The 24,057-nt window shown below is 44.0% G+C and overlaps 2 protein-coding genes across 2 annotated transcripts in view; both read right to left on the reverse strand.

The window, feature by feature from the left end:
• Positions 1–20,564, reverse strand: part of LOC310783883 (cytospin-B-like) — a gene marked incomplete at its 5' end in the record, with an annotated part of 74,560 nt that extends 53,996 nt beyond the window's left edge. Inside the window, 4 exons of the mRNA XM_083644792.1 lie at positions 12,804–12,906; positions 17,025–17,157; positions 19,430–19,593; positions 20,560–20,564. Coding sequence (XP_083500918.1) covers positions 12,804–12,906; positions 17,025–17,157; positions 19,430–19,593; positions 20,560–20,564 — 405 coding nt within the window. The remainder of the gene's footprint in view (positions 1–12,803; positions 12,907–17,024; positions 17,158–19,429; positions 19,594–20,559) is intronic.
• Positions 20,066–24,057, reverse strand: part of LOC310784343 (cytospin-B-like) — a 123,830-nt gene continuing 119,838 nt past the window's right edge. The window contains exon 9 of the mRNA XM_083645359.1: positions 20,066–22,577. Coding sequence (XP_083501485.1) covers positions 22,526–22,577 — 52 coding nt within the window. The 3' untranslated portion in view covers positions 20,066–22,525. The remainder of the gene's footprint in view (positions 22,578–24,057) is intronic.

Below are 24,057 nucleotides of genomic sequence, written 5' to 3' on the forward strand. Positions count from 1 at the left end.
CAGTTTACCGCTGACCTTTCGAAGCACGTATACACTCTTCCATTGGCTCGGATTCAAGTGTAGTATATAATGAAGCACGGGTTACGGGCTCAAATATTTCCTTTTTAATCTCCAACCAGAGACGTAGTACACAGGCAAATACTACTTCCTTATTTACACAAATCTTCGCAATTTTCCTTATGGAAAACTTCTAAATAAAAGCCCACAAACACCCAAATAGACTTCTTAGTTCGTACAAATTCTTAGAAGAAGAAGAAGAAGAATCACAGGTTCAAAGATTTGTACATTTTAATGCTTTATTTATTTATAAGTTTATAAAATACATGTGAAGGCATTTTGATTAATGCCCAAGTGCACTAAAAGAAAATGGATGAATAATCGTGGTCACAATATCGAGCAAAATAACCGGGATTATTATTTTATCCATGACGTGCACCTCTAGTAACACTGACAGCATAGCCAACTCGTGTGTGTGTGTGTGTGTGTGTGTGTGTGTGTGTGTATATGTGTATATGTGTATGTGTGCGTGCATGTTGTTTGCCATGTTTACCTCTCTGCTTTGAGTTGTTGACCTTGTTAGCTGTCAAAGTCTGTCCTGTCCAGAGACAAGACCTATATTGTCAGGTCAATGCGAACACAGACACACACCTGCTACTGTACCAACTGCACGCATGAACAAAGGCACGTTACTGCTTTTAACAGAGATCAGTGTCCTCAGGTGGACTGATGTGTACGACATACATGTACACTAAAGTAGTAGTAGTATGTGCATAGACTTACATTACAAAATATGTGTGTGGGGGTGTGTGTGTGTGTGTGTGTGTGTGTGTGTGTGTGTGTGTGTGTGTGTGTGTGTCCATCTTTCTTTTCTGGGACACCACAGCCTGTGCTAGTCTCCCTCCTTGTGATGATCACAGACACTAATCTTTAGGGGATTGACGCTCATTTGGTTATTGATCACAGTAAAAGGGCAACATTAGGCTCTGCCTCCAGCTGTACTCACACAGCTTCACTGTGCCCTTGGTGGCTATTTGCACTTCAACATCCAATAATCCCCCGGCATGCACACATGCACAATAGCTCCCGTTTTCTATTTCACTTTAATTAGCCTGCTGTTTGCCCAAAAGGCTTGCTAACAATAGGCCTGTAATTACAGATGGCACAGAGAGCTGACCCTCCCCAGCGGCTGCTCTGCCTCCACACAGACAGAAGAGCATGATGTATATGTGAATATTTCTATATGGTTGTCAATAAACTAACTAACTATTGTAAGCTGCTCTACCTCCACACAGACAGAAGAGCATGATGTATTGTAAGCTGCTCTGCCTCCACACAGACAGAATAGCATGATGTATTGTAAGCTGCTCTACCTCCACACAGACAGAAGAGCATGATGTATTGTAAGCTGCTTTACCTCCACACAGACAGAAGAGCATGATGTATTGTAAGCTGCTCTACCTCCACACAGACAGAAGAGCATGATGTATTGTAAGCTGCTCTACCTCCACACAGACAGAAGAGCATGATGTATTGTAAGCTGCTCTGCCTCCACACAGACAGAATAGCATGATGTATTGTAAGCTGCTCTACCTCCACACAGACAGAAGAGCATGATGTATTGTAAGCTGCTCTACCTCCACACAGACAGAAGAGCATGATGTATTGTAAGCTGCTCTACCTCCACACAGACAGAAGAGCATGATGTATTGTAAGCTGCTCTACCTCCACACAGACAGAAGAGCATGATGTATTGTAAGCTGCTCTGCCTCCACACAAACAGAAGAGCATGACGTATTGTAAGCTGCTCTACCTCCACACAGACAGAAGAGCATGATGTATTGTAAGCTGCTCTACCTCCACACAGACAGAAGAGCATGATGTATTGTAAGCTGCTCTACCTCCACACAGACAGAAGAGCATGATGTATTGTAAGCTGCTCTACCTCCACAGAGAGAAGAGCATGATGTATTGTAAGCTGCTCTACCTCCACACAAACAGAAGAGCATGATGTATTGTAAGCTGCTCTGCCTCCACACAAACAGAAGAGCATGATGTATTGTAAGCTGCTCTACCTCCACACAGACAGAAGAGCATGATGTATTGTAAGAGCCACTTTCCTCGCTCCCCCGTTTGGAGCACAGCGACAGAGGATGGGAAGCAGACAGAGACGGTCGGTCAATAACCGAGCCTCTTCAAAGTGACCCGTTAATTATGTGGCCTGAAGAGGCCAAGCATAAATTAGAACTGGGCCGACGTCATGCTGAAGAGCCAGTCAGTGTTGAATTATACCCTCCTTCACTGTAGTCAAGAGACCCTTTTCACGGGGGCCATTTTGTGTCAAAAAGGCAGGGTAAACAACACAGGTGCAAGCAAAACACTAATGAGGGTTTCCAACTTCCATGATTGGAATTTGGAAACCCTGTTTTGCTTGCACCTGTGTTTACCCTGGCTTTTTGACACAAAATGGCCCCCGTGAAAAGGGTCTATTGTGGAAAAGACAGCGAGTGAAAAGTGCATGTGGATGTGTTAAGCTTTGCCAGGAGATGGGGAGCATGACCGGGAGAGAGACAGTCATAGAAAAGAGCATCCCTGACGTGGTTACTGTCTGCACGGTGGCCATTGTAGTCTGGGTACCCTGGCAGAACTGGAGCTGTGTGACAGATCAGTCAGTCTCATGGCATTAGGCCTGTCATTTGTGCTTTCCTTGTGGACGGGGGGCATCATGACACTGTATCAGCCTGACCTTTCCACCAGACATCATAATAATGTGCCCAACAAATCCTCTGACACTACGGTCACCTTTTCCCTCGTCTCGCTGGACGTGTGGCCACATCTGTTCCAGTACAGAGCCCTCAACTGGGCTCTGCTGATTGGAATGGACACGGGCGAGCACGCACGCACGCAAACACACACACACACACACACACACACACACACACACACACACACACACACACACACACACACACACACACACACACACACACACACAGTATAATAAGTATTTATTCACACACTCTCAAAGCCACAGGGATTTCTGTGTGGAAGGAGATAGATTCACCAGAAAACAGAAAACCTCAGGAGCCTAACAGCAGGGTTATGCGTCTGCGTGGGACCAGGGTTTTCCATAAGCGCTAGCTGCCAGCTAAATGGCTGGACATTAAAACCTTTCAGGGGTGTCCCAGTGGCTCACCTGGTAGAGTGCGTACCACAAAGGCTTACACCCAATGTACACCAGATGCGTTATGGCTCCGTGCGGATCCGGTCAAACACGCCAGAAAAAGACTCTAACCCATGTTAATAGATGAGCAATACATGCGGTACGGAGAAAATACGCACCGGTTCTATTTTTGTCGGATCCCGCATGTGTCTGACAGATTACATGAGTGTGGGTCTGTTCGCAGTCGTACCGCATCTGTTCCGGTCCGGAGCTGGTGGACATTAGCCCTTAGTCCTTCGCGCGGCCGACCCGGGATCAAATCTGACCCGTGGTCCTTTGCCGCATGTCATCCCCTCTCTCTCCCCACCTTTCCTGTCTGCATACTGTCCTATATAATAAAGGCAAAATGTTTTCTTAAGCCCTTTTCCCACATGCGCTTTGTACCGCAAAATGACCGGAACGTGGTCTGTTGCCTGCATGTGGGAAAGGCGCCGTGCCGGTATAAGCGCGACCCCGTCGTCCCCGACATTTCACCAGTTTCGAGCCAGTCAGAAGAGCGGTATGCTCTTAAGGGGACGCAAGTGGAAACGAGTCCAGTCATTTTCCGCGACACCGGTCCTTCAATCATGGGCGAAGTGTAGCCTACACACGTTGCTTAATGTTCCAGCGGGCATAATCTAATCATTCGCGCACATTAAAGCAAACTGGCGAAATGATCTTGTGATAGCCTAATAAGAGCAGTATGTCAGCTTGCTGATTTCCGAAGGCAACCCCGGACACATCAAACGAAGCCAGTCTGTAAAAAGTGCTTCAACGCGACGCAGGTGAACGGATAAACATCGAACCAGCAACTATTTCTCTCAGACACGGATCCCAACTTCTTCAAAGTGCATCATCTAATCATTCGCGCACATCAAAGCAAACTACTTCCACATTTTCGCTTCGTGCATTTGCTTTCTCTACATACATACAAGCGTTGAGCAGCTTGCAAGCCTCCGCCATTCTCGCTGTATCTGTCCTGTGTGGCTGCTGCTCTCCAGCAGAGGGGAGGGGGTAAATCGGCTGTGTTTATTACGCTGGCGGCTTGACGCTGCTCTTAAGTCAAACGAGTGTGATTTATTGTGTGACAACTGACAAGCGAACTTATTTCGAGTTTTGCCGACCCCCCAAATAAGCTCCCCCCTCCCCCCGCCCTCCAACATACAGGCAAATTCGCTGATAGATTCCCACATGCGTGAGCCGAAGTGTGAAGGGAAATGTCCGATATTGACTTACAGGTAATTTTCCGGTACGCATGTGGGAAAACGGCTTTACTGTCACAATAACCACAATATTGCAATACCGTGCTATTAGACGAGCCAACCGCGGTAGAGGGCAAGCAACCAGAACAATCGTGCTGTATTCATATTTTTCCCACGGCACTGCCGAGGGCATCACAAACCAAATTCAGGTCCTGCAGTAATTCAGAGGTTCAGCAGCTGAGAAAGTTCAAAGTGCCAAAAACAACGATGGTGCTCTTCTACACCTCAACTGTTGAGTCCATCCTCACCTCCTCCATCGCTGTCTGGTATGCTGCTGCTGCCGCCCGCAAGGACATCTCCAGATTGCAGCGCAATCATCCGCTGTGCTGAAAAGGTGAACGGATGCAGCCTGCCATCCCTTCAGGACCTGCACACCGCCAGGACGCTGAAGCAGTCTCGGAAAATCATGGCCGACCCCTCCAACCCAGGCTATAAACTCTATGAGGTACTCCCCCTGGGCAGGAGACTGAGGACTGGCAGAAGCAGAACCTCTCATCATAAGGACAGCTTTTTCCCAACTGCCATCCGCCTCTTCAACGAGGCATGAAAGCCCCCACGAATAAGGACTTTAGCACCCCACCCCCCACTTCCAGTGCCCCCTGAGCACAGCCGGCTTGGTAAAGGCTGCTTTATGCTCACCATGCCGTGAAGGGCGCGGGGGTGGAGCGAGGGCCGGGCGCGTCAAATGACGTAAATTTGTTGGGTGTGGTTATTCGCTACCTCTGTAGAGCGCCCACCGTGTGCCTGACTTTTTTTCTCACAGCGCGACCTCCACACGGCTTCTCTCCAAACATGGCCGCTTTCAAGCCACTGAGCCCTGAACACTGAGCTGTGTTTTCCCCACATTTCTTAACCCATGTGGTAGGCTATAAACTTTGATTTGCAACGGTTCGTTTTTAGTCATTTCACCAAGTAAATGTGTTGTGTTGAGAGCATGATTGAGAGAGATTAAAAGCAGCACAGAGTAGGCAATCAGGGCTGAGAACTAAAACGGCTTTCAGTAAAAACAAGTTTGGTGATTCATGCATGTGCTGATGTACGGTCGTTTGAGAGTGAAAGCGCACTCAGTACTGCACATAATAGCGTTTCATTGCGACTTTTCACGGGCTGTTCTCACTATTACCATTGTACAATACATGCTGATCACTTGGCTGATCACTTCTGAGTATAATAGCATCTGCCCCAGCGCGAGGTCCGCACGGTGACTCGCGGAGACTTGCGGAGCTCCACCCCCACGGAGCTTGCTCGAGTATAATGAGCCCTTGACATGCCAGCTGGGGTCCCCCCATTGATATGATCCTACACCCCCCCCCCGCACTTTAAATTTTGATTGTTTTTCTATATTGCTTTGTCTTCTACTATTGATGTGACTGCTGCGTTGCATACTTGCCAAGTCAAATTCCTCTTTTGTAATCTGATTACTTAATGTGGCTATTAAAGTGAATCTGAATCTGAATTTTTATTCTCTATATAGAGGAATGAAACATTTGCATTGTGGAACAGACATGAGGTTTATGGAACGTTTACAGCATGTTGCGTAGAAACAGATATTCTAGTGATTTTGGCCATACAACATAATCCACCACCTTAAGGCAGTCACACTCCATCCAAAAATAGTCATTTTTAAAGTTAACCCCATAATAATCTGTAGATGGATTTAACTACGTTACAAGTCAGGCATATGGTGCACATGGAACAAATGCACAACATATCCCGGCTCAAAGCAAAAACAAATAGCCCAGGCTAGGACTGATTAGGCTATATAGTGAAACACTCCTAGCTATTAGCAAAATCTGCTTATTGCATTCCTGATACTCGCAAAGAATCCTACTGTGTTGCTAAGCCCATTGTGATCAGAGGTTCCAGAGTTAAATCCAGTCTGATGGGAATGAGGCTCCGTTAAGGGTTTCAGGGTGCTGGACCCAATTGGCCTGAACTGAACTGAGCCTTGCAGTTTTATTTGGATTACTCATTGACAAAAATCCACATTTAAATTTAAATTGTAGAGCGTCTTACACTAGATACACAGGTAGGGGGCTCAGTGTTTCCCATTGGAGAAGCTTGCCTGAACACATTAGACTGCAGCAGACTCTGTTTACCTAAGAGCATGGTGCAGGTTAAAAAAAATCTGAATTTACATATGGGCTCATGATTACAGTGAAAATACTAAAAAAGATTCCCCCCCACAGGCCCCCAGGGTATACATATGGAGGAAAAGGTGACATTTTATAAATGTGACATAACAACAGGAGTGACATCACAAGAGGAGAAGGTTCTGCTGGGGCTGACACAGGGATGCAAAGTCATGGAGAGTGAAAAAAGGTGACAGATACCAGGGCAGACATAAAACCACTCAGAAATCCTCATATTTTGGGCTGAAAAATGTGACTGTCACCTAAAGGTGACTAGTTTGCATCCCTGCGACATCACAAGTGGGAGTTCCATGAAATGGAACCAGTGCCCCCTGCTGGTTAGAAAAACAGCTATGTGTGATAGGTTGAGGCGGTGACTCGTCATAGACGCTGGGTTAGCTGGCTCAGCCTGGCTGGGGGCGTGGTCAGGGTGGGGTAAATCCCCCGTTCGATCCATTCAGCAAAGTTAGAATTTAGCTGCTAGCCCAGCCCAGGCAGACACAATCGGGGATTTGACCACCGCAGTAAATGCACATCTGAACAGATGTCTTGTGTTCTGCTCTAGAATCCCCAAACCTGTAGTTTAGAGCCGCAGCACCGTCCTTTGGTGAGTCAGCCCATTGAGATATATGGGCGGCTTTACCCCACTCGCGCGCGAGCCGTATAACATTTTGTGGGCGTTCTTGCCACACATGCATCTATAGAAAATGTTTGTTTTTCCCCCAAATCCCATTGCTATATACCTCTTCCACATATTAATGCAATGTGGTCTCCAACCTGCACCATGGCTCCAAGATTTGTGATGTCATGAATCTTTAAAGCCCTTAAGATTATTCTAATCTAATCTAATGGAAGTGTTGTATTACACAATTGAATTTAACACTTTTCTAATCTTTCAAATGGATCAACAATTTCAAGAATCATTTGACTGGTTAGTATATAGCACTTTGTAACTTTGTCCTTTACAAATAAAATGATTTGTATTATTCCTCAAGGACTCTTTGACAGGACATACTGTATAGACCAAATCACCGGGATGTTTACATTTACTTCCGGGTACCCCTGAGGTCCACACATTATAATGGCGGTGGACGGCACAAACTGACATGTTGAAGACAAAAACAGACAAAGAAGACAAAAATGGTTCGTCCGTGTTGTGTTGTTGTTTAATATCATTCATAACAACACTTTCACTAACGTTAGTGGAGACCAGACTAGCTAATTTACCTGTTGGACCAGACTAGAAGCTAAATTAAATTGACCTGGCGTCAGTAGCTCTGTCTGTACCAGGCTCTTTCTCGCCGAGAAGAGCCTGGTGACGCTAGGTTACTCTGTCTGTAACGTAAAAAAACAGCGAGTTTGACAGACAAACAAACTTTATTAGCTAGCTAACACTACATAAAACAAACACAGAAGAAAGGCTAGATACGTCGGACAAGCATGTTTACCAACCGTTTAACCATTTAAATTGAAAGTAGTCGGCCGAAAACAACGAGAGGGTTTGACAGCATTTATATGACAACACGCACATTTAAACCTGCCGCCTTTCCCAAGTGGTACCCGGAAGTAAATTTGTTTACATGGTGACGTCACGGTGATTTGGTCTATAGCTGCTGACAGTTGGCAGTTATGGGCATTGGACCAAGTTCCTTCCAGTTACAGACCTGTCTTTTTAACGAATACATCAGTGGTCCTCAAACTTTTTCCACATCAAGGACCCCTAAACTGACACAAATTAGACCAGGGACCACCATTTGAGAAGATTTTGTCCCAGGGTCCCGCATCTGATAAGATTTTAGCTTTTGTGAGGACCCTCCCACTCTCCTGACCCTGTCTTGCAGGAGCCTGGTGTTGGGGTCGTTAGGCTGATTGGGTGCACCTGAGACCAGTGTACTCATTGGGCTATATATAATTTTAAATGTTTACGGAACAATAAGCGAACAAACAAACAAACAAACAGGCTCAGACACAAGAAAAGACAGAAAATAAATAAAAAATAAACATACATCACTGACATTTAGCATAACAAGGTGGTGCTACCAGCCGCATAAGGTGCTTATGTGCTTGTAAGATATTGTGCATAGGATCCCATGCAAGGGGTCCATGGGAAACCAGTCGGACAAGCCATCCGGAACCCCTAACCTCAGTCACTTCTCATTCTTCACCTCATCAAAGTAGGCCAAAAACGGGTCCCAGATAGTTGAGAACCTTTTAAGCGAGTTGGCTCTCAGGAACTTGAGTCTCTCCATCTGTATAACAGAGATCATGTCCATCAGCCACACGTGGAAAGAAGGTGAAGAGGATGACTTCCATTCCTTCAGAATGAGTCTTTTGGCAACAGTTGTCCCCTGTGTCAGAGACTGTTACACAGCTGTATGGAAGTTCAGAGAGGACTCCGAGCAGCCGAATATGGCGAGTTCTGCTTCTGACTGCAGGGTTATTTTGTAGGCCTTAGAGTACCAGTCAAATATTTTGGCCCAGAATCCCGTTAGTGAAGGGTAGAACCAGAAGGCATGAGATAGTGTGCCCTCTGACACCCGACACCTGTCACACAGTGGGGAGAGAGAAGGGAAGATCTTATGTAATTTATGCTTGGAGTAGTGAAGACGGTGAGCGACTGTAAATTGGATCAGCTGGTGTCTGTTATTAACTGAGCAGAGTTGTACCACAGACAGACTCCTCTCCCATATAATGTCAGATAAATCAATACCAAATGGTAAATGGTAAATGGCCTGCATTTATATAGCGCTTTTATCCAAAGCGCTTTACAATCAGTAGATAGTTTTACATTCACCCATTCATACACCAATGGCGGCAGGCTACCACGCAGGGTGCCTACACACCATCGGGAGCAACGAGGGTTGAGTGTCTTGCCCAAGGACACAACGACAGCAGCTGGGAGGGAGCGGGGATCGAACCGCCAACCCTTGCGTCATTGGCCGACCCGCTCTACCTCCTGAGCTAAAGCCGCCCCAATACCAAGTTCCCCCTGCCACGCTTCTCTAATCCTCTGAGTGGAGGCCGTGTTGCGTTTGTCAAACAGACATACAGATCTAGAGATGAGATGCTTGGAGTGAGGAGGGATCAGCAATACATCGAAAAAAGGATGCTCATATGGGAGTGCTTCGAAGGTATTAATTTTGGATCGAACATAATTTCTGGTTTGCAGGTATCTGAGCCCGTTTGTGCCGGGCAACTCAAACTTCGTCTTCAGTAGATCAAAAGATGACTTCCTTGAGCCAGGTTCTAACATGGGAGGGGGGGATGTCATCGTCACACTTTTAGATGTTTTATTACAGAAAGTGTATGAACCCCATGACCGAAATAGTTATAAGATTTGTCATTTGTACTTATGGTTGGAATTCTGGTGAAAACAAATTACCCATTTTGCTGGGAACCCCCTGGACCCCTGGGAATCCCCGGACCCCACTTTGAGAACCATTGCAATAGGGTTATGTCGAAGAGACTAAAAGTAATATGAACGACGTGGGCCAGGGCCGTGTGCATATAGGACCAGCTAGACATATCAGTCAGGCCATCAGACTCTCTCTGTTGATCATATCTACAGTATCTCCTCTGGTCAGCTGTTTTCATCACACATTTGACCAACACAACATCAGAGGAAGGGAAGATGACTCAAAGTTCACTGAGCAGCAACATGCCTGAAGAAAAAGGAACTATTGATCGACACATCCAATTACTCACAGCCATTATCAGAGGAAAGGCTGCGCCTCTTTTCAACAGCTATCTCCACTGTGTCTCAATACTGAGCCTCTTTTCAACAGCTATCTCCACTGTGTCTCAATACTGAGCCTATTTTCAACAGCTATCTCCACTGTGTCTCAATACTGAGCCTCTTTTCAACAGCTATCTCCACTGTGTCTCAATACTGAGCCCATTTTGAACAGCTATCTTCACTGTGTCTCAATACTGAGCCTATTTTCAACAGCTATCTTCACTGTGTCTCAATACTGAGCCCATTTTGAACAGCTATCTTCACTGTGTCTCAATACTGAGCCCATTTTGAACAGCTATCTCCACTGTGTCTCAATACTGAGCCTATTTTCAACAGCTATCTTCACTGTGTCTCAATACTGAACCTATTTTCAACAGCTATCTCCACTGTGTCTCAATACTGAACCTATTTTCAACAGCTATCTCCACTGTGTCTCAATACTGAACCTATTTTCAACAGCTATCTCCACTGTGTCTCAATACTGAGCCCATTTTGAACAGCTATCTTCACTGTGTCTCAATACTGAGCCCATTTTGAACAGCTATCTCCACTGTGTCTCAATACTGAGCCTATTTTCAGCAGCTATCTCCACTGTGTCTCAATACTGAGCCTATTTTCAGCAGCTATCTCCACTGTGTCTCAATACTGAGCCTATTTTCAACAGCTACTGTATCTCCACTGTGTCTCAATGCTGAGCCTATTTTCAACAGCTACAGTATCTCCACTGTGTCTCAATACTCCACGTCCTTTCCATACTTGGTTAAGCTACAGCTACATGTTATCAGATTGACCCTAAACCTAGGACAAGGAAAAGCCTTGCTTCTGTGGGCCAGTGGAGCTAAAGCTTAAAGGATGATTATCAACCCACTTGGTATCATATCATCTCGGTAATATAAGCACATGGGCAGTGTTTACCTTCTCTCTCTGTTTTCCTCATGGAGAAAAATTCTCCCTGTGTCTGCCTGCAGAAACTCCGCCCTGGCCAGCTGCAAGTCATTAAGGCTCGTTAAGGCTCTCGATGCAGTTCTCCATGGATGTGGCATACTTAAAAAATAAAACAGTTGTGACGTAAAACGCATCACAACGGAGCATTTTGCCAGAGGAGGAAATGAGAGATCTCAGTGTGCAAAACATATAGCGAAGGTAAACACTGCCCATGTGTTTATATTAATGACATTATAATGATACAAAGTGGGTTGATAATCTGTAAAGCCATCCTTTAATCAATCTTCCACCCGAATGTGTGGAGTGTTGAGGTTCCTCCTCAGCTCGTCAGCTGGTGTTTAGGGGTTGGGACCAATCTCCCGCTAAGAGTTTTAGCATTAGCTAGCTGGCATGCTGGCACTCACACGTGATGATTACATGGGCAAATCTCTAATCCCACTGGGCTTAATGGTCTCCTTAAACTGGCTATTAGTGGAGCGGTTAAGCCAGGTGATTGTCAACATTGGGCTCCATGGACACAGGGAACGCGAATGGGAACACAATACAGCAGGAATGAATAAACAAATGGAGACCCATTCAAACATGTCAATGCACATGCATCAATCCTGCATGTTCTTTGATTCACTGTTTCCACATGTGTCCCAGTGACTTATGACAGGTGCCTTAATAGTGTCTGTAAACGTGGCAATGTGCCACCACAGTCCAACACCTCAGTGATGGCTGGAAAAAAACAACAGAAAAACTACCCAACCTGGGGCTATACAGTACTGAGTACACTGACCATGTGCTGCATATTCATGTGTTTACTGTGTGTGTGTGTGTGTGTGTGTGTGTGTGTTTGTGTGTGTGTGTGCACAATGATTTATGGTGCCTGCTTCTGTTTTTTTGTTCTTTCTTTCTTTCGCACTGGAACTGAGCTACCATGCTGTACCAAAAACAATGACCACCGACGTTGTTGCGTGGCAATAATAAAGTGACTTTATTATTGCCATGCAACAACAACGTCGGTGGTCATCGTTTTGGATACTTTAAGTATCTTACAGATGCTGCAATCTTCAATTGGCTCTGGGCCATTTGGCTGACAAACAAGATCCTGGGCAGATTAAACAGAGATCAAACAGAAACTTATACTTCAACTTAACTTGACTTAACATAACATAAACCAACTCAACCTCTTAATAAACAGCATAGATATCGTTGGTTACTCTAAAGCAATGTCCCCTATGGTGTGACGAAGTTTAGCCCTCTGGTATGGCAGCCGAGGCTGCGAGTACCAACTTCAGATTGCTGCCAGTGAGTTGTATCGTATCGTATCGTATCGTATCCATTATGTGAAGTGTTCACATGAAATGGTATTGGTGGAGTCCCTAACAAGTGTTGTCAGCTCCATGCTAAAGAGTAACCTGATGAGTGTGAGAGTGAAACATGACTGTCAGGGCAGAGATGGAGAGAGAGAGAGGGAGGGTGTGAAGGGAAATGGAGACGGCCATGTACTGGAGAGAGAGAGGTCTTTGGCCTGTAATCCCTACCGGATAGCCTTCTGTTTTCTTCTGGCACCACTTCAGTAGAGCGTTCCTCTTCGATCCTCCATACTCCCGCGCCAGGGCAGCCAAGGGGTCCTTTCTTTCCACACTGTCACCAGGGAAACACATACCACGGTCACAGAGGGAGAGAGAAGCACAAATATGTCATCTGGGGGCATGGCGCCGAGGACGTGTGTTTGATTCCTCTGCGAGGGCTGCTGGCATCTTCGCGCCCGCACACAGACTTCAGCACACATGCACATACAGTGAGCTCCATCAATATTTCGACGGCGACACACACATAATTTGATGTTTAGCTCCGTATTATAATGACTACTTTAGATGGGAAATGAAACTGTGACCACCTAGTTAACGTGCACACTTTCTTTCCCAGTCAAAAATCCTTTGCATGTAATAACTTCTTCTACGTGTTTGAAAGTACCGATGAACAGGGTTCCCACCATGGCCCCGCCCCCGATGTGAAACTCCATACTCTTCCATCAGCATGACGTCACTTGCCATCCAGAAATAGGGAACCCTGCGGCAGTTAACTAGTACGAGTCGTTCCAAACAAACGTTAATATCTCAAAAACTATACATCACATCGCTTATTTTGACATTCTGAGTGAGAGCAGAAGTAGCTCAAGAGTTTGATTATAATATATGCATGTCGTGCAAGTTGTGTGGAAATGTCGCAGTTTTTAAAATGTAAACAGGGTCAGCCGGCTAGAGTCAGACGCTCAAGCTCACGCTCACGCTCCATATGGTTCCATTGCCGTTGCCACCCGGTGACGTGGTTTGTTTACCAAAATGCTGCTCGGCTGATCCCTCGTATTAAGTAAGAGTGCGCTATGACCTAAGAATGTTGTTTTTCAGCTCAGAAAAGTTAAAGGGCTAAACAGTCTCATTTCCACTCCAGCTTTGCTGCTGTGGAGAAAAACAGCTGAAAACCTCATCTAATGCAATGAATGTGACAAGCAAGTACAAGAGGCACTGGAGCTGCATGATCACCATGATATACATAATGTTATGTTATGTTAATGACGTTGTTAATTAAGCTAAATATTACACTAATTAACTAAATATAATATTTCTACATCAACATAGACATAGCTGTAGCTTTGATTTCAAAGGTGGAGGGGACACATTTTGTACAGGCCCACATTCTCAGGCCCATTTTTTTAGGTTTTTCTGAAATTGTGCTGCCCTTGCAGCGCGTACTCTTGCAAAGCTTACTGGGTGCATCTCCGCCTGGTATGGGAGCTGCACTAAAAGGGACCAGGTAGCCCTACAAAGGGTGGTGCGCTCAGCTGAGCGTACCACCAGAGCGTCTCTGCCCACCCTGCAAGACACCTATTCTAAGCGGGTGAGAGCAAGAGCTCATAAAATAATGAAGGACGTCACACATCCCAACTTTGGCCTGTTCACCCTGCTGAGGTCAGGGAGACGCCTTTGTAGCCTGAAGGCAAAATCCAAAAGGCTTAAGAGAAGCTTCTTCCCCCAGGCTGTCCGCATGGTAAATGCTAGCCACTAGCAGCATTAGGACCACATAGCACTTACTTCCTTTTTATCTTTTTAAATAAGGCACTTTATTTCTATAACTTTGTTTATAATAATTACGTTGGCCGTGTTAGGCCTGTCTCTTTTTTAATTAAAGATAGGACACGATGATACTGTATAGCACTTTACGATCAGCACTTTGTCTCTTATATGTTCTGTGTCTTTTACTGTTTTTACTGTTACCTACCTTTTCTGGCACATTGCAGAGACTAAATCCCATTGCATTTCACTGCATGTTTTACACTGTATTTCTGTGCAAGTGACAAATAAAGTATCCTTGATCCTTGATCCTTGATGTACAACTTGAGCGCTTCCCCCCCCTCCCTACTAATTATCCTGTTGAACTCTATGGGCCCATGCTCACAGGCTACTGACTGAAGTGCTTCAGGACATATATACATACGTATATCCTGTTAATTTCCTATCTGCAGTCCTCCTCAGAAGGTCTGCTCCCCGGGGTTTGAGCTGAAGCTGAGGCCATGGGAACACTGACACAGTCATTGCTCTGAGCATGGTCAACTTTTCACACGTCATCATCACTCTGCCAGTTCTCACGTCATTATATATCTGTTTAAGGCACTGTGCATGTGGCCAGGGGCAGTGGGGACCTCTCAAAACTAATGTTGCAGAGGCGGAATGGTTCTCGCATTTGCCCAAGTCATATACAATACCAAACAAAGTAATGGTCTGCCGCTGATCTGTTGGATATGGTGGTGATCCCTCTCACGTGCTCCGTCCTGCTGGTCAAACTCCTTGTTGTCAGGTGAAAATTAGCGGATGGCGACTGTACCTCGGTCTACGGCTCTCCCCTGATCGGCAGAGGGGGGGACCAATGACCGGGACAGCAGGGGGAATTGGCAAAGTACAATTGGGGGAGAAAATGGGATAAATCCGGAAAATAAATAAATAAATAAAATAAAATAAAGGAAATCGTTAAGGGATAAACCTGGATTCACCTAATCAGTAGTACTAATCTTCATGAAAAGTAATTGTCCCTAATATTTTGTACATTGAGTATATTAACAATAACATGTGAGAGGATTTTGGAAAGTAAAATCTAACTGACTCATCCACATCAAATTAAGCCATAAACCTTGCATTCTAACAAGATAAACAATACGGTTGTGACAGTAAACAAATGGACTGTTACAGTGAGCTGTAATTTACGTGATCGTTTTTGCAAACTGTCCAAAGGGGAGATTGATTTAAAAACGCCAGCCAGTGATGCCAGAAATCAGTTGATGTAAACATCTCTGATCTTCTGTTTGTTTAACAAGTCTCTCTAACTCTCCTCCCTGCTTGCCAAGTGGACGATCCATGATACAAAACTTTCTCTTACTGCTTTGCATCCACACAACAATAAAATCTGTTCAACTCTGAAGTCTCTCAGCTGGGATTTAAATAGTTAATTATGAATTTTGTTCAACATGCTGTAGCTTAAGAGGCTAACCAGGATGGTAAGTTCGACTTAAATTAAGTGTATGTTTGTTTATCTCCCAATGTCTGTGTGGACATGTTGACTTTATATGTTGTACTAATATTGAAAAAGCCAATAAATATATTAAAAAAGAAAAGAAAAAGAGAGACTTAAATTAACACCCACACTCGTTATTGGTAAAAACTGTAAAAAAAAAAAAAACAGAACTGAAGCTCTCTTTGTTACAGGAAAGAGCCTCCAACTTTGGGTTAAAGGAGAATTTCGTTTTTTTTTTACCTGGAGCCCTCTCCTCACATTAATTATTATCTGACGACTCACCCAGTGTTCTCCGCAGCGATTTGGAGCATTGTAGGCGTTGTTGTGATCTAAATAGTACTCCAAGCCAGTCCTTGAATGCGCTCTGTCGGGGCCACATGGCAGCATGCTGTTACTCCATGTAAATAGACAGTTTTCTTCCCGTGTTCTACCCATATCGTCATTATATTATCCCTAAAGAAAGATCAGACTGCTATTCACCCCCGGGCTATTTCCACTACTCTTTACAGGGATCTCATTTCCTCATTCGGGGTGAGTTTCACCAACTCTCGTCAAGTCAGTACACAGGCCAGCCACCAGGAAAGTCTCGCGGGACTTGACGAGCCGGAGGTGAATAGCAGTCTGATGTTTCTTTAGGGATAATATAATGACGATATGGGTAGAACACGGGAAGAAAACTGTCTATTTACATGGAGGAAGACCACGCTGCCATGTGGCCCCGACGGAGCGCATTCAAGGACTGGCTGGGAGTACTATTTAGATCACAACAATGCCTACGACGCTCCAAATCGCTGCGGAGAACACTGGGTGAGTCGTCAGATAATAATTAATGTGAGGAGAGGGCTCCAGGTAAAAAAAAACGAAATTCTCCTTTAAGCAAGAAAAATGACTGGTTATTAGGAAACCATTTTGCCATTGTCTACACTGTTGGTTGTTGCAAAGCCACTGTCCTGATGTGGGGCTTGAACTTGCTGCCTTTGATGTCACAGACATACAAACTTGGTTGCACTACTTTCCATACAGTATGATTTCCATGTCATTTCCTGTGAATTACCAGAAGATCATGCGGGGAAGGCACTTTAAAGGTTTACTTTTTCCCATGAACTGATGGGAACCATCTCTATCCGGTTTCACTGGAAGGGAGTCGATGACTATCAGTGTGACCAAACATGAACACACTTGGGGAAGCCCACCTGAGCTTGCTGTTGAGGAAGGACGCTCTGCGAGTGCTTAGGGAGCCGGGGATTTTGATGACGGATTCCAGAGAAGGGCTCTTCCTCATAAGGCTGTTGGGCTTCAGGTCTTCCCCACAGCCCGATAGCTTATCTGGAGAAACAGTCAGTGAGAAACAAGGGAGAGTAGTAGTGGTTTCCAAATATGCAAACGTTGTGATATATTTGTTGAAACATCACTAGGCTTTCCAAGAGCAAAATCAAATCATACAACTAATAGCCGTGGGGAAATAAGAGTTCCCTCTGATACAACACAAGTTAGATGTTTGAATTGCCTCTTTAGGTCCTATTCACTTTACTTCTCTGTAGACTAATTCGACCAGACATTTGTGCCTGACTCATTTGTCAAAGCACTGGCTCACTGTCACGCTTCCATTCTGTGGCTGTCATCAGTCTACAAAGCAGTTTGCAAGACACGTCATTTTTTTGTACGGGGCAACTGCAAAATGGAATTAGGATAGTAGCTATAGATCATGATGACAACCGTTCTAAAGCATCTCTGTGTTACATACCATGATGATGATGATGATAGAATTCTCCATGGTTGATTCTTTTTTCCAAGGTTTTTGATAGTGGCTTAATGTACGAGTGTCTCTACAAGAAGGACGTGAGAGAAAGGGCAAGAACATCACATCAGACTTTGAAACACTTTCACGTAGGAGAAGTAATTTTTTTTTGTAATCTTTTGAAAGAAAAACCGGGTCTTCCGACACCTAGGCTATACCTGGATAGGTGAGACGGCTGCAGCAGGTGCAGTCCGTACAGGGATCCCACTCAGGGGGCTTCTGGGTGAGGGGTGCATTTGGACTGTGTGGCCTGGTCCATCTGGAAGACCCAATAATAATATATCCATTACTTACTGTATTACCATTATCCATTATAATTTTTACATCAATTAATCATTACCACATTCATTTTGAGACATTATCATACAGGTCATTACCATAAACAAGACCATCGGCAAGAAGATTTGCAGCCTATAGATGGCATTTCACATTTTCATTATGCATCACCGGCTCAGATTTTGTCGGAGATTTTTCTGAATATTTCAGATTTCGGTACGGCACAAAACATACTACTTTACAGTAGCAGCAGCTGGACTACACTCGTTACATTAAAGTATTATAGCTGCTTCTCCTACCAGAACTTCTTACTCTATTATATTACTCTCGTTAACCATTGCTACTACTACTGCACCGCTTGGACTGTAAATTCCTACTTAATGCCTATTTAACACTCCTCCTATTTGTGTATATATTATATATATTTGACTGCACTTGCAAATGTTGTGATTTTGTCTTTTATACATATTTGTGTCTTCTGAATATTATGACCGCTAAGTATGCAGCGTTAGGCCAGCTACGAACTCAGGACCTCTGGCTCGACAGACCAGACCATGCACTGCTCAACACCTTAACCGCTCGAGCTAAAGGGCCAGGTGGATAGCTCGAGCGGGAGTGGAGCCCTGCCATTTCTGAAACCTACACTTACACTAAGTAAAATTCCTTGTATGTAATATTTACATATTGTGGCAATAAAAGTGCTTCTGATTGTGATTGTTGAAACTAGCATGCGTGAGTGTTGAGCAGCAGCGGCAGCAGTCCGGGTCTGGCTTAACTAGGCTTGCCAAGTCTGCCAGCGCCGCTGCTGCTCGTCCAGCAAACGTGCTACATGGAGCACATTTAAACTGAAGCGGAATAAAATTTAAAATTAAAATGGGACCAAATGATTGTTGATGCTCAGTGTAGTTTGTTTAACAACTCGTCAGATTATGGGTTTTAATATGTTAGAAATATAATTAGGAATGTGCTATGATATCATCCTTTCTAAAAGTGACATGGATTAACAATTCCACAAGTGTTTTTTCAAGTGTTTCAAGTGAATACTGAAAAAAAAGAAAAAGAAAAATCCGGCTTAACTAAGCTTGCGTAGTATGCCACTCCTGCTTGTTCCCGAGTCTGGCAAAAATGCTACATGGAGCACATTTAAACTGAAGTGGAATAAAATAAAAAATAAAAATGGGGCGGACATGTTTACCAAATGGTTGTTTTGTAATGCTCAGTATGTGTAGTTTGTTTAACAGGTCAGATTATGGGTTTTAATATGCTAGGATATCATTAGGAATGTGCTATGATGATCTAATCCTTTGACATAAACTTCGGAAAGTGACATGGATTAACAGTTCCACAAGTGTGTGTCCCCCCCCCCCCCCCACTCAGGCATCCTGCACGGCTGCACAGAACTTCACTGTAGTGACATGACAGATATCTAAGCCTTCTATCCCATCAGCTGTTCTCTTCTCTACAGTCAATATGTTGCCATGGTGGGATTCCCTGTTAGTGTGTGTTGAGGCGCTCTATGCTCACTCTGTCCGACAGTGTCAAAAGACTTAATGAGGGATTTGACAGTGGTTCCAGGCTCCGAGTCGTCATCTCCGTTGGCATCAGCGGGTGTGGTGGGGATCATGGAGATGCCACACCAGTGACGACTGCTGTCGGAGTCGGACCCTCTCCCCTCGTCACCTTGGGACCTGAGACACACAACGGAGAGGATTGCTGTGTAGCGACATACACAGTACATATGCTGCTGGGGAGAGAAGAATGCCAATGCCAATGCCTTACTTGAGTAGTTATCAACTGAATAGTGAGAATGTTAAGTTCACCCAATGCAGGTTAAGGTAGGGTGTTTCTTCAGTATATTGACATGACAATGTAATGGTAGGCTATCCTATATAGATCTGTATCTATATTGAGCCGCTAAGTTGCTAAAGAAACGTCAATAACGGATGACCAATTCTAGATAACAGGTCTAAATTTAGAATACAAAATTCCAAGCATTCCAATTGTTGAGACATCTTCTACCCATTTCCTCTCGTGGACATTGGACTCCACACCATGAACTGAGTGATGCCTCTTTATCAGTGATGCATGAGGGAGGAATGATTAGGTTGTGCTCAGTGTGTGGACTCAAACAAATACACAACCAAAGTTGGACTGGTGTCATTTCATTTATTGGTATGCCTAATATACAACATTGAAACATAGCATTGTTTATTCTGTCACAGGCATCAAACCAGTCGGTCTGATTAAACTTGCAGAATAAATTAACAGTTGAACATTCATCATATTGTTGAGTAAATGGCTTTGCTGTAGACACAGAAAATGAATCACATGGTTAGCATCTCATCTTTTCCTAAGTGGTATTTGGTCATATCAAACTGTATTCAATTTTGAGCACCAGTACTGTAGTCTCTGGTAGAATGCTATGGCTTTTCATAAAACAGTACAATTTGAATAATTGGAGTGTAAGTAGAACCTGAGATCCTGCAACTGTATGGCTGTGCCATGCATCTTCTTGAATACCACATAGCTTTAGAATATGAATTGTTTGGTTCAACCATTTGAAAAGTGACACCTTCTCTTTCAAAATGGCTGACAGACAACACAAAATAAAAAAGAACTTCTGATGCTTTTAAAAGAGATGGTAGGTAACTTACGTCATTGGTTGGCAAAATAACACTTTTTACAACCAACTAACTTACTATTTTCTCTCCCTAAAATGGATATAAGAAAGCCCAGTTGTCCTTGTATGATGTGTATCAGTATAAATTGGCACTCAAACAAGAGAAATCCCTGTAGATCAGTTATTTATTGATTAAAGTGATTTTGATCAACTTTTGAGGCTCGGGGGGGGGGGGGCACATGGTTGTTGCATGATGGGAAATCTACCATTTAGAATGAGCTGAACTCTTCAGCTGATGTGAATGCATTAGTGGGGTAAAATATTCATTTTAGCACAGTCATCTTGGTCTTTGTTAAAATGGACCCGCAACCTTTTGGCATGTTTTGATGAGTGTATCGTGACTCTGAGGTACAGCTGCGTTTGTGGCAGTTATAACAACTAGTATTGGCAGTGTGCTGTACCTGCCAGCATGGCCAACATCAATATTTTCCTGACTATCACCATCTGGCAGACAGAACTAATGCTATAAATTAATCTGTATATTTAGATTGAATACATTAATCATCACCAATACATACATACAGTATACAAAATACAAACAGAGCAGATGACATGCCCACAGGGGTATCCTGTTGTTGCTAATTTTGTGTCCAATAGTGCCATCTGATGGACAAATACCACACTGCATTGATTTCAAATTCAGTTTTGTTCCAACTACAGCATAGAAGACCAAACCTTCGTCTTAAAATAAAGCAAAGTGATTGTAGGAGATTTCTTCACAGATCATGAACGTCAAGTCATCACTGTCAGCAACCGGAGCGAACACATGTTATAAACAGTCACACAGAAAGTAACTTAACTGATCTTTTTCTTTATAGATATTAAAAAAGAAACAGTGAGAAAAATGAATGCAAGTTCCAGAACAAAAAACAATGATATAAACTCGGTTTTGCTGTGCTGCTCTTGTCTTGAAATATAGACATCATTGAGCTCCACTACCAGCGTTGCGTTGCCATCAGCGTTGACGTTCTCCCTGCTCCACAGAGCATCATCAGAAAACTCCTCGTCTCATGAGATGAGGAGTTCATCATCAGTTCAACTCATTCCAGTGCAGGAGAATGTGTGAGTCAGCCATCGAGAATTGAACCTACCTCAGCGATTTTTTCCGCTTGGACGCAGCAAGGGGTGTAGCACAAAATTCTGGTCCCTATACATAAGCAGTTTCTGTGGACCCCCTTGGTCTCTTGATCCATGTCTCTCATGCATCTTTTAAAATGCGAGGGCCCTCCCTGCATTGGGGCCCTGGGTAGTCAGTCCCACTTTCCCCCCCAGTACGACACCCCTGGATGCAACCATCAGACGCAACGCAATGAGCAGTGGAGCACCTTTCTGTGCTGTGCTGGTAAAGGTATCATTCCTTCGATGCCTGACGCCCGATGGCAATGCCTGACGCCCGATGGCTGTAGTGGAGCGGGGCAGTAAGTCTGACTTAAGTCTGGTAGCATCATGCTGATAAACACTTTGCCAGGCTGTCAACAAAAGAGCATCTGAAAATGTCCCAATTCATATACTTTCATAATCTCTTTTCATCTGTGGTAGTTTTTGTGACAGATTGCGTAGTCTCTACCATGGCAATTCCAAATTGTTAAAAAGGCACAAAAGCAACTTTGCACAGTATAAAAAGGTGAGTCTCTCACATATCTGGCATCTCTTCAACACAAGACGTTCACAAACATAAGAGTACATTCACATCAATAAAAATAAAAATACAGAATTATTATTCAAAAGGTTCCAAAAATTAAAGACATGTAGAGAAATGGAGGCCAGGGTCTGTGTCACAAGACTGTTTGGGTGTGTACTGCATCTACACTGGTCCCTGTGGCTTAGAATCAGATCTATATACCACGTGACATTTTGAATAACATGGAAAGCTGTTAAATGCAACAATAACACTGTCTTCAGTTGGTGTTGAGGAGAGAGGGGCTTGGGTGGGCACATCCCTAGCGCCCTTCAACTGCCGTCTTGGTGTCAAAAGTGGCTCCGGGGCCAATTCTGAAAAGAATAAGAGGCAATCAAATGATAAAATGAACTGAAATGCTATTATACCAAGAAATATAATCATGGAAAACATGATTTACATAATGCAGTGCAACAACTCATTAAGTCAACAACAAACTCTGTGTTGTATCCTGTTGATTGTACTAGGTTGTTTTCTTTACATTGTATTTTCAAAAGCATTTGACACTCCCTTCTCTCCTCTGTTCCATGCATCTCTCATAGGATTAATAAAGTCAATCCTGAGTTTAAATGACTCCATGATGAAGATGCTATTCAAATGTATCGGAAGAAGATGATACATAGCATGAGTTCAATCCAATCATGCCGTGCAGACCATCCTCCTAAAAGTAGGGGCGGGGGGGGTGTTATTCACTCAAAAAAACAGCATGTGGCGCCAGATACATGTACTTGAACAGCAGGTATTAAGAACCAGGCAAAGCAAACAAAGCCCCCTTGATGATAAATAAAAGAGAAGATAGTGGTACAGGTGCACTCAGCCAGTCGGGGAAGGGCAGAGAGACAGACAGACAGACAGGCTGAAGCAGCAACAGGAGGCAAAACACACACAGGATTAGGAAGGTCAGTGAGCAGCAGCAGGAGCAGATGGGGCAGGGAGAGCAGGCCGGCTGACAGAGGGCTGGCAGGGCAGGGAACTCACCTGGACTTTACATAGGGAGCCTTGTCAGAAGACAGAGTCATCGCAGGGAGCTGCTGGAGGAGGCCAACGGACGCAGCATAATGGCTAATCTCGGTGAAAGTTCACTAATTTATCTACGGTCTCAAACTAATACTATAATAATATAATATAAATAATATACTGTATATATATATGACAGAAGATTGTATACAATTTCAGCGAACCGCACATTACCTTTCGAGACCAAATATCCTGGGATGCCTTAACATTACTATTTTTCATACACCGAACACTGCCCTCTCCACAAGTTATTGATATGATTGAAAATTCAAAATTCTTTAAGAGATCATTTGCATGCTCAATGCATTGCGCCATGACTGGCAAGACAGATTAAGTAAATAAATAAATAAACAAACAAACAGTAGCAAATCCAAGAAGCCTTTGCCATGTGAGGAGTCTGACCTGGTATGATGATCAAATCAAACAATCAATTTTATATTTATATAGCGCCAAATCATAACAAGAGTTATCTCAAAGGCGCTTTACAAATGGAGCAGGTAGGAGACCAGGCTCTTTATTTTAGACCCAACAATTTTAAACAATTCTCACATGCAGCGGCTATTTTACTGCACAGGTCATGTGGCAACTGAGACAATTTCCCAACAACAAGAGCATGCACTTGGGCGAAGGCGGCGAGGAAAAAGACCCCTTTAACGGGGAAGAGAAGGTGATGGACAACACTGTCAATGTCAAAAACACCACGGCATGTGTGCACGTTCACTCACACACACGCACTCATATACACTGACATAGACTGGCACACAAACCAACGCACTG

This window comes from Poromitra crassiceps, assembly GCF_964638095.1.
Source record: "Poromitra crassiceps genome assembly, chromosome: 1".
Classification (NCBI taxonomy): Eukaryota; Metazoa; Chordata; class Actinopteri; order Beryciformes; family Melamphaidae; genus Poromitra; species Poromitra crassiceps.